At 45.8% G+C, this 14,769-nt stretch overlaps 1 protein-coding gene across 2 annotated transcripts in view; it reads right to left on the reverse strand.

Annotated features, from left to right (window-relative positions):
- Positions 1 to 13,920, reverse strand: part of SUSD1 (sushi domain containing 1) — a 113,057-nt gene extending 99,137 nt beyond the window's left edge. For both annotated transcript variants that reach the window (XM_081067550.1, XM_081067549.1), the window contains exons 1-3: positions 13,781 to 13,920; positions 3,210 to 3,323; positions 360 to 515 (exon numbers count right to left, since the gene is read on the reverse strand). In XM_081067550.1, coding sequence (XP_080923676.1) covers positions 360 to 515; positions 3,210 to 3,323; positions 13,781 to 13,886 — 376 coding nt within the window. In that variant the 5' untranslated portion in view covers positions 13,887 to 13,920. The remainder of the gene's footprint in view (positions 1 to 359; positions 516 to 3,209; positions 3,324 to 13,780) is intronic.
- Positions 13,921 to 14,769: the final 849 nt, after the last annotated feature.

Genomic DNA, 14,769 nt, shown 5'->3' on the forward strand with positions numbered 1-14,769 from the left:
ACATTTTGCCATTTAAAGTACCTTACAGAAAAAAAAAAGTGCCTTACAGATAGAATAACATTAGATGCTTCCTGATGCTTCATAATAACATGCCTAGATACTTTAGCATGCATCTCCCAAAATAAGAATATTATCCCAAATACCACAATACTAGTATCTCATCAAACAAAATTAACAATAACTCCCTAATATTAACTCATACTCAGTCCATGTCCAAATCTCCCTCATAGATATTCTTACGGGAAGAGTCCCTCCTTTGCACCACACCCTCCCCCAGCCCTGCCCTCTCCGTCTTCCACACCCCACATACCGTCCAGACATCACCAAGCTGCCATCCCTGCAGCCCCCTCTGTGAGTACCTGTGCAAAAGGTGCCATCATTGGGAATGAATGTCTTGTTGTTGTTTGTGGCTCGATATCCTTCTAGGCAAATGCAATAAAAGCCTCCAGGCGTGTTGTGGCAAGATGTGTGGTTCCCACAGACCACGGTGGCCCCAAACTGGCACTCATTTTTATCTGTTGATACATTGAGACAACACAGAGGAAGGGCTATCAGTCCATTCCATGTTCAGCACCCCATGCTGTTCTCCTCTGCTATGGATTTGGGAATCGGTATTCTGTGACAATGTTAATGTTTCCCTGGCCTCTTTTCCTGTTACTATGCTTCTCAGACTACAGGACATAGGCCTCTCGTCGTCATGCACTAGGTGTGTATGAAACCACGACTGAAATCAGACATCTCGACCTGGCAATCCATCTTACTGGAAGACTGGGAGAAGGGGATTCATTTTGAACTTTTCCACACTTAAAAAGGTCGTGTCATAGGCCTGGGGAAACAAATCTGGCAGCATCCCACTTTTCCAGCTCAGCCATTCTTCTTCCTTTTTCATGAAAGCCAGAGTAGGGCGATTTTACATTCAGTGATTAACTGGAAAATTTGTGACTTCTGAGTTACCAGGAAACACAATGGAATTAGTGCGTAAACCTCATCCGGGAGCAGGGCTAATACTGTGGCAGGAACAGCTCCTGCTAATATCAATGACCCATGTGAAGATATTAGTCACCAGGGAGGTCGAGCTGGAATATGGGGATGCTTGATGAGTCCACAAAAGCCTGCCCTAAGTATTTTTAATTCAATAGTTTGACATAGATACAAAATGAAAGTAAATCTCCCTCCCATCTCTATCCTCTCGCCCAGGGGTCAGCAAACTTTTGCTGTGAAGGGCCAGTCATAAGTCCCTGGTTATAACTGCTCAGCCATGCTTTTGAAGCCTGAAAGCAGCCATAGACAATAGGTAAACAAATGAACAATGCTGTGTTCTAATAAAACTCTATTTACAAAAACAGGCAGCAGCCAAATCTGGCCCTCAGGCCAAAATGTGCCAACTCTGCCCTAGCCTCTACCATCAGAGGAAACTCCTGCGACCAATTTCTTAAGCACCCTTTTAGAGGTGACCGTTCCAGCTATTTTGGGGGAGCAGGGGGATGGCAGGAGGGAGATCATCAACTTATGAACCGGAGTTTTTCTGTTTGTTCATTTTATTACAGCAGTGATTCCCTTGAAGCAATTCCATTGCCTCTCACAATTGCATTCAATTCCTGCTAACTCAAAAAAGAAAAAAGAAAAAAGAAATGTGGTGTCCTTTTTCCCCCCCATTTTTCTTGCATTACCTTTGTTAAAATTTAATTGAACCTGGAGCACGATTCATGGTGAAAACTGTCTGTGGTAAAATGTGCACGAGCACTTAGAGAGACAGAAGGGGCCCTGGAGCCATGGCCAAGTGTCCAGGCCAGCTTACTGAGCACTGCATGCAGGTTTCAGACACAGCCCAGCGGCCCATCAACAGGGATATCCCGTCCTTTGCCATCCCTGCCATTGTTTCTGAGGCATATCTCCCCTGCAGACTTCAGCAGAAGGGACATGTAGGAGACCGTGGAACTCTGAGGTCCCTTGGCTTACCATGTTCTCAATCTCTGGCACAGGCATAAGCTCACCTGTAACGTGTGGCACAGTTTCAGTGGACCAAGTACCGGCATACGCAGTGTCTAGTGTTTGGGGGCAAATACCACCTAAATTAATAAAGCCCTCTACTTCCATTAGGAGACGTTTCTGTTGTGCAGAAGTCACAGAGCACTCAATAGGGCAGGAAGCTTTCCTGGGAGGAGGCCCTCATTAGGGCAGGGAGCAGAAAAGGATAATCCACGCTCCTCAACTCTAACTTTGTTTCCAAGCCCCTGCTAGGAGTGGTGGAGAAGGACAGGGTAGGAGAAATTCCCTTAGGAACCTCAGGCTGCAGGACAGCTACAACCACAATTCTCATGGGCAAAATCCTAGAGAGAGGGGGTCAAAGAAGGCACAACTCCCGCCTGCTGGAATTGCCAGTGGTGTGTGAAAGCTTGTGTCTGTGAAGCAGGATGTGACGTTATGAATTCAAAACTGAGTTGTTGGGTTTTTTAAGAGAAGAAAAAACAAACAAACAAAGATATCACAACAAAGTTGTATACACTGTCAATCCACAACCTCAAGGCAAAACTATCAATATTTTTACTGGACATAAGAAAGCTGCTGGGAGGAAACTGGTTATATTACATTCACTCTTAAGAAGTTGCTGTGAAACTCTCCCTCTCTCTGAATTGGGCCTGAAACTGGATTGTGTCATGGTGGATGCCATGAGGCAAAAAACAATCTGATGTTTCTAACCTGAAGGTCTTGGTGTGTTTTTTTTCAAGTCATCCAAAAGCTCTTAATTACAAAAAAAAAAAAAAATGGAGGATCGATTCTGATAGACATAAGACTCAAAGCAACAGTATTTCATCAAACAGCCTAAAAGTCTAACAAGCAATTGTGTTTTGTTTTTTCTCATGGTACGAATATAAATAGTTTTATACCAAAAGAACCAGAGAAATTAATAAAGGCAACATTCACTGGTGTTGTTAAGTTAAACTCAAGATTTGAAACAGATTTCAAATTTGTTCGGTCAGAGAGTTTCCAGAGACTCAAGTTCAATGACCTCTAACATGAGGGCTAGTTCCCTGGAAACACTAGAGAAAGGATCTGTCCAAACACTAAAACAAAGACTTATTATAATTGACACAAGTTCTTGTTAATAAAAACATGTGAACAAAATAACAATGTTTCCCCCCCAAGGACAGTCAACTCCTTAACACCAGAGAATCTTATTTCTTGTGTCAACTTTTCAATTAACTTACCGACACATTTAATCCTCCCGTTGCCCACAAATCCATACTTGCAAATACACATCTTCTTCCCTTCTCTTTGTTTGCAGGTAGCGTGTTCATGACACGTGGCACAGATGTCTAAACCTGAATCATAAATTGTATATTTCAGGAAAAGAACAATTCAATCACCTACTTTAGACGAATCGTATTTTGGGTAGTAAACATTTACAATGGAGAACCAAAATTTGAATATCAAAATTAAAAAGGATCTGATCCTTGAAAAACAAAACATAAATTTTAAAAAAAGGAAAAATAAGGATCTGATCCCATCATTAAAACTTACAATGAGTACTCACGGCCCACAGAATAGAGTGCAAATTCCTCCACCTGGCAATTAATGCTCTTAACTGTATAACCCTAGGCTAACTCCTCCAACTGAACTGTTCCCAAACCCAAACCACACACCAGTAGTCCCTGGGCAGGAGGCCGACTACTTTTTCCCATACGTGTTCTCCACTGTCACATTTTATGCCATAGGCATGATGTTCCCTTCAATTAGCATGCCTATCCCTCCTTCTTTGTCCAGCTAGCACCTATTCCTACTTCAAGACCCAACTTAAATGTCACATTCTCCCTGAGGTCTTCCCCATTCCTCCATTATTGAAGAAAATTAAATGCATCTCCCTCTGTGCTTCCCCTAACACTTGTATATTGCCATATCAGCCATGTTAGTCCCTGATTATATTATATGTCAGCTCTGTCTTCCCAGCTTGGTATTATGAATGAGATTCTCAAGGACACGAATTATGTTATTTGTCCACAGGCTATTATTTGTACAGTATAAACATTCGATTTATTTTTATTAACCAACTGGATAAAGGAACCTGCAATCCTACTTGCTACAATTCAAAAAGCGAATGGAGGGGAGAATTTGTCTATTACCCCCTACCCATTTTCCTTTTAGGGAAACAGTGAAGGTGTTTAAAATGCCAGTGAGATAACAGCCAGGTCCCAGCTAGATGACCAGATCCCAGTTATTTAGATAAGCAGCAAAAATGTTTGGGGCTAAAATTCCTGAAACTCCCAAATCTACCAGATGGTGATATATGGCCCAAGATCAAACAAGAATTCCTACCAGAGGCTGGTAGGATATTGTGTTGCATTCTCAGTGTCTGTAATTTCAGGAGTGGCCCAGTAAGGAGAACCTTTCAGCATGGAATTTCATCTCAGTCTTGGCCCCAGGTAATAAAGACTTCGCCCTCAGGCTGCTCCAGGCAAGAAACCAACCGAGAGGGGAGATTTCTAAATACTCTTAACCATGCTTGCTTTTTTTTTTTTTTTGAAAAACAAAAGATAACGCAGAAATGAGACAGACCACTACTTGTCACTAAGTAATATCAAATTAACCATGGAATATTTACAAAATGTATCATACCCAGACCATAAAGAAAACTACAACAAATTTCAAAAAAGTAGAACTTGTAGAAGTCATACTGACTACCATGTAATAATGTAATAAAACTACAAAATATAACATAAGACTAGTATCCCCAAAAGAAAACCTACTTTGAAACGACAGAACACTCTCCTAAATAATTCTTGGGACGGAGAGGATTTTCAAAATTGAAATGTTTAATACCAGATATTAAAAAAAAATGATCTACTCCAGAAATTTTGAGTTTTATATGTTTTTATATTTTAAAAGAGAGAAAGAAAAGCAGGCCACCAGAGGGAAAAAAACCTAGAATTTTAATGCAGGAAGCTTTAAAAAGATGAAAAACAAAAAAATAGAGGTTTATGGGGGGGTTAGGAATTGGTAAAGATATATATATTTATTTATTTATATTTATATATATTATGTGTGTATACATATATATACATATATATACGTTAAGATTTAGAAAGTATATTCAAATTCATTTTTTAAAAAAAAGAAAAGAAAAGAAAACTGTCCCAAAGTCAGTCCATCATAAAGACCAGTAGTCAAAACTCAAGACTGGTGACAGAACTCAGAAAGAGCATGGACCAACACACAAAGTTAGGAATAAGAAATAGCTTGTAACAAAAAGTACATAAAAGATGTTTTCTTGGGGGAAGGGGGGTTCACGGTGTGAGGGATGTAAAAAATAAAATAAAATAAAATAAAACTAAAAAAAAAAAAAAAAAAGATGTTTTCAATTACAAATGAAAGACTTCCAGTTAAACAGCACAGATTTAATATACTCTCAACCTCCCTCACCCCCCAAACAATGACATCAAGGACCAGGAAGGTATAAAGCTTGGGAGAGACGATAGCAGGTGAAGGACGTTAACAGTATTTCAGAAGATGGAAGAGGTGGACATATGGAAATTGAGAGAGAGGAAGAACTAAAAGCCAACCCCAAAAGAGTCGGGAATTGGGGGTCACCGAGTACTGAGGAAGGCAAGCCTAAGGGATAGGGCTGAAAGTTCTTGAAAATATGGATAAGGAGTAGTTAAATGCTCAGATTCCCCTCACTAACTCGGCAGAAGATAGAGTTTTACCACCTGGAGAAAATGTCATCAATATGGGTTAAATATATGTAACCACTTTGACATTTTAACACACATTTTAAAACCATTCCATAGGGACGCTGTCAAATCATCATCACATGCAACCAAAATCCTGGAAGTACTTTCTTTTTAATTTTTATTAAAATACAGCTAACATACACTATATTCATTTCAGGTGTACACCATAGGTATTCAACATTTATATACCTAAAGAAGTGATCGCCGTAAGCCCAGCAACCATTTGACACCACAGATCCTTTTTAAATAATGGATCCTGGGTCAAGTCTACAAGCCCAGCTGTGATCAACCACGTAATGAACATTCTGCACAGCGTGTGTGTCTAGTGCAATAACATATATAAACACCATGCTAATGAACTCAACAAAAAAACGGGAAAACGTTTGGCCTTTTTCTTTTATGGAATACTTGTCTTTATAAAGATGGCCATGTTTATATACAACCAATTCCAGAAACTTACATCAGGTGGAAAATAATTACTTCATAGAACTGTTGAGTAAATCTAATAATCAAAAAAACAGAAAAGAAACAAAGTAATGCCACCCACTCATAAATTAAAGGAAGTCCCGTCTAAACCAGTGAAGGGCAGAAGTTAAAGTTTTTGTTTTTAATACAGTGAATTAAGTTCAACTTCATTCAAAAGATAGAACCAAACAAAATATGGCCTCGTGGGAAGGCAGCCCAGTTCAGAGGGAAAGCACATTAGTTATAACTGGATCCTAAATCTGAGTCGAATTCATTGCGTGACTTTTAGCAAATCACTTAACCCACCAGGGTCTCAGTTTTTTTTCATCTGTAAAACAAGGGCTTTGGGCATCTCACATTTTACAATGCATTCAAATTACCTGAGGATCTTGTTAACTGCAGGTTCTGATTCAGTTGTTTGGAGTAGGGCCCCATATATCGCATTTCTAACAAGCGCCCAGATGCACCGCATTTGAGTAGCAGGGTTTAACTGGCCCTTTCCCACTAATGTTCTGACACTTCATCCTCAGGATACCTGTTTTAATGACCCATTAAGAATAATTTAGTCTAAGTGTAACCCCAAGGACAGTACCTGGTATGTTTGGTTCAATAATAAATGTTTGTTCTCCATACCAGCAAAAAAGGCAAGATGTGCGCCAGGCAACCAAAGACTTCTCAGACCACCTGCAGAAGAGAAAGTGGTTTCCAGAGGAAGAGGGGCCTCAGCGGAAGCTACTTATTCAGCCATGATTAGCCTGGTCATCAGGGCTTTATAGGGCAGCCCTCTGAGTTTTAATGCTTGAAGGACCAAGTAGCCTCATGTGAAGGAAAAAAAACAAAAAAAACTTCTCCTAAACAAAGGGGCAGGGAGAGCCCAGACAGATGGGGGGAGGGGCTGTTTCTGATCACACACAGTGGTCATTGCTCAACAGTCCCCGGCTCAGTGAAGAATCACCTGCAGATAGCGTGACCAATCTGTCCTGTGTCCTGGGAAACCCCTCAATTCAGTGCAAATAGAGACAGCTAGTCACTCTACCTGGAGAGCTTGTTAAAACAGAATGCCCAGAGATTCTGATTCAGTAGGTGTGGATGGGGTCTGAGAATCGGCATGTCTAAAAGCTCCCAGCTGGACCACACTATACATTGCATTGCACATCTACCTGAACCTCCAGGACGTGGGGCAGAACCCTGAGGAAGGTAAAAGCAGTACTGAAGAAGTCTTTCACCAAGTCTGTGCATACATAGCACAGCACTGGGACCAACGGGACTGAGAGAACCCCAGGGAGAGGAACTCTCCAGGCCAATACAAAGATCACATGCCTCGGCTATATAACCTGAGGAGGAATTGTGTCAGGTTCACATCCACGTCAAGGATGACTCTGGTTTTGTCATCAGAATACTCTGTTCAGGAGAGCAGAGAGGTGGCTGAGGAAACTGTTGCAGAGGTGAGGGGCACCCCTGCCCGTCCCAGGGATGCCTAGAATTACTGGCAGAAAACAGAAGAGGAGGAAAGGCCTGACGAGTACTTATTATTATTGTTCAGGCTCCCACCCTAGATTCATTTCCCTTCTCCACTGTGCAGGGACTAAGCCAGCTTTAGTCACATTCAACAATGAGAGAAGGAGACCTAGGCTGGCGTCTTCTCTCTCGCTCCCTGCTTCTGTGATCTTAGGCAAGTTAAACTGTCAGTCTTCCACTTTTAGTCTGTGAGATGGAGATCGTGTTGGAAGGATTAAACGAGAAACAGAAATGCTGTATGAGCTCTAAAGCACTTGACAAAGAGATAATTTACATGAATATTTATGTCTCTTTCCGTATTGTTATTGTTAGAAACAAGTCAATCAAGTTGCAGTGCCTGGTATTTGTCATAGTGGTTAAGAGCAGGGTTAAGAGAGAGATTACAGTCCTGGACTGCCCCTTGCTAACTGCAATCCTTGAAAATCCCTATGCCTCAGTTTCCTGTAAATCTGTAATACGGGCATACTAATAAAACCTACTTCCTATGGTGGTTGTGAGAATTTGTGTAAATGAGCTAATACATGTAAAGCAAATGTATTTTTGTGATGTTATTCTTTGCAACAAAAAAAATATGTTACACGTTTTATAACCACCACTCAACCACTCTTGGTTAATGAAGAAATGAAGGTACCAACAACTAGCGAACTCCCAATTATACTCATGAAGAGAGTGATGGGATACAAAAACTCAAAACCCAAAGCTACATTTTTGTGTGGACGGCTGCCAACCTGTTCATGGGCTGATATTCTAGGAACCCTAGAATCTTATTTTGCATAATCACTCCCTTCCTTCCCCACACCCTCCCAGCCTCCGAAGCAATACCTGACTCAGAAGTTGGAAGTTCAGCTTCCTCAGATTTTCAGTTCTCACCCATCCCTCCTCTCCACCGCACACCAAGTAAACCCCCACCTCAGATGGCACGGTGGCTGCCAGCCTGAGCAAACTCCGCTTGCTCCTTATTTCAACATGCAAGCCACAACTTAAAGGCACTTCTGAAATAACAGCAGATGGACTTGGACAATACAATGAAAGGATTTTGTCCACTGCCAAGGGAAGAAGTTAGTTTAAAAGCACAAATGGAGTGCTCAAATGTGAATCTTAATCTAATCCCCAGCCATTCACAGTTAGACCAATAAATCCATGGCACAACCTTCATGAGATCCTGTCTCTCAAACTTGTGGAGACATGTGCAAACAGATCAAATGACCCAAGGAGCAAAGGGGGCCCCAAACTCAGGAAGAGAAAGCACTCTCCAGTCTTCTACAACACAACGTAAAATTGCATTGCTCTTAAGAGATTGAATCAAATTCCAGAGAAGGAACTTTAGAAACCTCATATACTCTCCTCTCCAACATCCCTGACAGAAACAAGCAAAAACACAGCCTCTGCTTTACAATCCTCCAAGACAGAGAGCACTCTACTCTTTCAAGCAATTTAATCCGTGGAGGGCAATGTGAACCATCTTATATTTCCCTTCCCACCCCAACCCAGAACTGACATTCCCCAAGAACCTGTGACATTTCCTCCTGCAAATTGGTTATAGGGCCCTCAGCTTCCTTTTGCCTTTTTGCCATTTCCTGTCAACTTTCCTGTTTGATCAAGACCAACTTGCAGGGGGGCCCTCACCCCTGGCCTCCAGACCAGGAACCAACCCGCACCGAGTGCCCCTACTCTGATACTTTTGAGTTTTGAGTTAAGTAGCCCTTCATTTAGGCCACACCCTAGGTACATGTCCTGCATGTCACCCACTAACAGACTGTCTCACACTCTGGAGCAGGCTGTACACTTTTTTATAATCTGGCCATTCGTTCACCCTGCCTCCTCTGTGGAGTTGAGACCAATAGGCCACTTGCTACCTGGGGCAGCAAAGACCTTAGGAGCCCATTTTAGGATTTGACCAGAAGGCTGAGAACATGCCCAGAGCCGAGTCCCGGAGGGTGGAAGACAGGCCACAGTGAGGACCTTCCTTGGCTCTAACACTACTCCCTTACTTTGAGCAACTGTAGGTCATTCCAAAAGAATTCCCTCCCTCTACTTTTCCTTTTTCCTCCCCTTCCCTGCTCTGACGAGTGAACATGCTGTGACTCACGGCGAGAGTGAAGGCCAAGCCCATGAAATGCATGATTAGTGAAGTCAGGTCCACTTTATACAGAACAACTTCCCCAACCCTCTCCACTAGGGCTCCCCCAAGGGTCTCCAGGCCCCTTGCCCATCCTCCTCTGGCCTCCAAACCCCAGCCAGGCCTGAGCCAACAAGTCCCCCAGCCACTCCCTGACTCACTGCAACGCCAGAGAAAGGTTAGGAAACAGGACTGACTGGTTCTTCTCCTCCTCCCCATTCCTAACCTCTCTGTTCCCCTCAGGCGTGGCACCCCACCCACCCACCCACCAACCAACACCCTTCTGCTGGACCAACTATGTGTCTCACACTTTCCTCACACTCAGGCCATCTGACTTTGGCTCCCCACTCTTCTCCCTGAACCATCTTTGATAATAATTAAATGTAATTCAGCACATGTTACCACTGAGAAACTGAATATACAAATGGACAATGGCCAAACCATATATAAAAGTAGAAGTCTGACCCGCAACCTACAGCAATCAGTCCAGAAAGTCAAACCACAATCTCTGCAACAATCGGTCCCAAATGGTCAGGACTTAACAGCCAGCTCCCCTGATTATTGCTCCCCCCACCTTGCAGCCTTCCAACTTACGACTGATCAGAGACAGCCAAACACACTCCTCTAACCAATCACACAGGAAGCCTGCTGTTAGTAAGCCTCCTCCAACTTCCCCATGCCAATATCCTCCAACCAGGGCACACGTGAAGCCTTCCCCTTTGTTTCACTATAAAGCTTTTATACTCCCCTGCCTGCATTTGAGTCTCTGACAAACGTAAGTGATGGTGGCTGACTCTCTTGCTTCCCCCTTATCAACTACATTCTGTCCTCTTCTGCTGTCATACGGTGGAGCCAGTCCCCAGACCGCTAAGCCAGCTATTGTAACAACTTCCTCAATGGCTCTGTCACGCGGGGTCACGCGGGGTCTCCGGTCCCGCTCCCCACACAAGAACGCAGGATAAGGGGAGGCCAAAAAGGAACACCCACGGAGCCACAGATAGGGGAGTCACACCACCGCTCTTGCTGGTGGCTGGGTTGGAGACACAGGAAACAGGAGCCACACTATCCACATCTACCGTCCACTTCTTCCTGCTAACCAATCTCACTTGCTAATTGCAATCTGCTCTTGCTAGCACAGCCACCATCTTCTTGCTAGCCCCCCATTTTTCTGCTATCCACAGCAGTCATATTCGTGGCCAATGGCTCACTGGTTACAGCTGACGGCCAACTAGCCACAGCTGATGGCCATCCAATCACAGTTGATGGCCATTTACTACCTGAGCCAACACCTTTCCACGTGAGGGCGAGAGCCTGGAAACTGCACTCCTGGCTCTGTCCCCACAGGCTCTAAGCCTCCAGTCATTCCCCACATTGTCCATTGTAAGGAAACCTGCCCTTAATAACCAGATTCTCCAACACTGTAAATGAAAGGAGAATGCCTACACAGGAAGAGAAGGTTCTATCAGGCAACCCTGACTTCCATTTCCCCCAATTCATCCCCACAGCCTTTAATTAGTTGCAGATGAATGACCTGAGAGTTACTTTGTTCAATTATCTTAGCCCAGCAGTTCAACTGCACCACAATGTAGTTTCTCGAGCCAGTCTTAACACAAAGATTCTGAAATAGGCTCCAAGCACTGACAAGCGTTTATGCACACTGCCATGAGAGACCAACTTAGGGAAGGAAGCTGGAAAGCCTACCAGAGCATCTGATGTGCAAAAATGGCCACTTCAGAAAGTTGAGCCATCAAGAGAAACACCCACCAGTGATGGTAAAAGTTCCAACATGAAAAGAATTTGGGGGGACAGGAGTGTGAGCTCATATCCCTCACATCTCCTTACATGAAGTTCCCTTTCACTTCAGGATCAGTGTTTGATTTTATTAAGGAAGCTATATCAACTTCTTTTTTTTTTTACAGTGAAAAAATTTTGTATTTAGAATTAGCCAGCTGGACTCAGTTTAGATGATCCCAATTTTGTTGGCAACATCCAAAGCATCATAGTCAGAAGCCAATTGAATATATGCCTTCTTCTCTCCTTCGGGCCTGATCAGGGTGTTGACCTTGGCCACGTCAATGTCCTAGAGCTTCTTCCCGGCCTGTCTGATCTGATGCTTGTTGGCCTTGACATCCACAATGAACACCAGCGTATCGTTGTCTTCTATCATCTTCAGGGCTGACTCGGTAGTTAGGGAGAATGTGATGATGGCACAGTGGTCAAGCTTGTTTCTCCAGGGGGCGCTCTTCCCAGGTATTTAGGATGCCCTCGGAGCTGTAGTGTCTTGGGCCTTCATAAGGTGGATGACATCCGGATCTTCTTTTTCTTTGTGGCTATGGAGGCCTTTCAGGACTGCTTTCTTTGCCTTCAAAGCCTTTGCTTTGGCTTCGACTTTGGGAGGAGCAGGGGCTTCCTTCTGTGCTTTAGGCGCCATCTTCGTGGAAAGCTCAACTTTTTATATCACTCGCTGTACAAAAACCTGCAATGGCTTCCCACTCACTGTCCAGGAACAGCTAAGTCTAAATGCCTTGGTCTGCCAGTCAAAGCACTCCACCTTCTAGTTAAATCCAGTCTGCTTTTCCACCCCCATTTCCCACCCATCTTCTACTTATCAGTCAATCTGAACTACAGGCCCCATGCTTTTGTGCCTTCGTGTGGCTCCCAAACGCCCCTCCATCTGGAATTCATACATTCTACACATATTTGTGGAGAGCTGACTGTGCCCTCTGCTGTGAGCTGGGATGCCTTTTCCTCATCTTCCCATACCCAAACATTCCTCATATTCCATATACCTTACCAATCCTTAATTGTCTAGTTAAAGGGTCACCTCATCCATGAGGCCACCAGATTCCCCTAGCTGTTTCCCCGAAAATAAGGCCTAGCCGGATAATCAGCTCTAATGCGTCTTTTGGAGCAAAAATTAATATAAGACCAGGTATTGTATTGTATTACATATTTTATATTATATTATAATATTATATTATTATATTATATTATGACCCAGTCTAATATTATAGTAAAATAAGACCGGGTCTTATATTAATTTTTGCTCCAAAAGACGCATTAGAGCTGATTATCCGGCTAGGCCTTATTTTCCGGGGAACACGGTAGCCGTAATCGCCTTCCCTCCTCTGACCACCCACACCTTCTCAGAGCACTTATGGTGTACTGCCTTCTATTAAAGTTATTTGGGTAAATGCCACCTCCCCTACATGTCTGAATACTGCGTGCAACTCCTGTCACACTCCACACTGCGTTTGACAGAGGGGAAACACCCAAAAACCAAAACACAAAACTACTCCAATTGCCTGGCAATGGATTATTTGCTTGCACGGCTCCTCCAGAATAAGAACTCAAGGAGGGCCGGCCCCAAGACTTCACATCCTGCACAGGGAGACAAGAACCATCTGTTGAATGAATGGATTAATGAATGCTTTATTCCTGTAACCTTCCTCACACTTTTTTCTCACCATATTACCATCTAGTTCTTCATCAAGATGAAAAAAAAGCTGGGAAAAAAAACTTAAAAGGCAGAAAGAAACTTGCTGCGGGTCTAGAATTTGCTGTGCAACAGCCGGCCCGAGCCGGAAGCGTGACGCCGCCGCCGGAACGCCCTCCCACCGCCCGCCGGCGGCTCTGCCCCCGGGCGCCGCTCGCGCCCAGCCCCCACCTCGCCGCGGGTTCCCGGGGGCGCTGGCAAGGCCACCTCCAAACCGGTCTCCCCGCGGCCCCGGGGTGGGGACGGGAGAGCCCGCGCGCAGAGCCCCTCCTGCTTCTTTGAGCCCCGCCTTCCCGATCCCCAACGGCCGGGGCGACCGCACCTGCGCTCCGCGCCCGGCTCCGCGCTGCCCGGCCCGGGGGCGGGGACGCGTCCCGGGCGCGCCCAGCGTCGTCGAGGCCCCGCGGGGCCTGGCGGGGTCCCCGCGCCGCGCCCGCCCCTCCCCGCACTCACCGTCCGTCCCCGGCGCTGCGGTCGCGCAGCGGGCCAGGCCGAGCAGCAGCAGGAGCGGCAGCAGGCGGCGAGGCGGGCGGCCCGCGCCCCGGGGCCCCCGGCCCATGCCGCCGCCGCCGCGTCCCTCCCGGCGCGCCCGCGACTCCTCCTGCGGCCCCAAAGCGCCGAGATAAGGCGGCGGGCGCTGCGGGGAGGGGGCCGGCCAGGCCGCTTCCGGCGCCGCGCGGGGTCCCCGGGAGGCGGCGCGGCCGGGCCTGCCCTCCAGGCCGACGCTCATTCATGCACAAGCTCGTTCACTCATTTGTGCGCCGGCCAGGCGCGCGTGGGCCCTGGGGACGCCCCGCGGGCACACGGGGTCCGGCCCTCTCGGCGCGGACGTGCCGAAAGGGGGACCGTCGCCCGGCAGATAATGACACACAGGAACAGAGGGTCCTGGACTGTGCTAGAAGGAAATGTCCATCGTGCCCTAAGCGTGTGGAACCAAAGCGGGATGGACCCAAGCCTGTCGGGGGCTCAGGGAGGCGCCCCTGGGGTAGCAAAGGAAGAGGGGGAAAAGCTGGGGTGCGGTTGCTGGAGGTCCCAGGGCAAGGTTTGAGGGCGGGAAGCCGCCAGTCCAGGCCACCCATGGGGCGACCGACTTGACCAGGTGACAAAACCAGCTTATGGGGCGACTGAGTTGTGGTGGGGGAGGGGCTGGCAGGAGTTCCTGCTATTTGGAGGAAGTAAATAAACAGCCCCTGAGGCTGAAAAGGACGTGGGAGAGGAATCTAAGCAGGTGAGAAAGGCATCTGCAAAGAGACAGTGACTTGAGTGTATTCTAGAAATGGGGGAGGACCTCCTTGGAGTGGGAACAGATGGTTTGGAGAGAGGCAGTGAGATGAGGAGATAAATAAGACCTCATAAACCGAGTAAAGGGGCGTTGCTGAGAAGCTGTAACGGGGTGTTAAGCAGAGTGACTTCAGCAGGAAAGTCTCCCAGAGTCTCCTCTG

This window comes from Rhinolophus hipposideros (genome assembly GCF_964194185.1).
Source record: "Rhinolophus hipposideros genome assembly, chromosome: 11".
NCBI lineage: Eukaryota > Metazoa > Chordata > Mammalia > Chiroptera > Rhinolophidae > Rhinolophus > Rhinolophus hipposideros.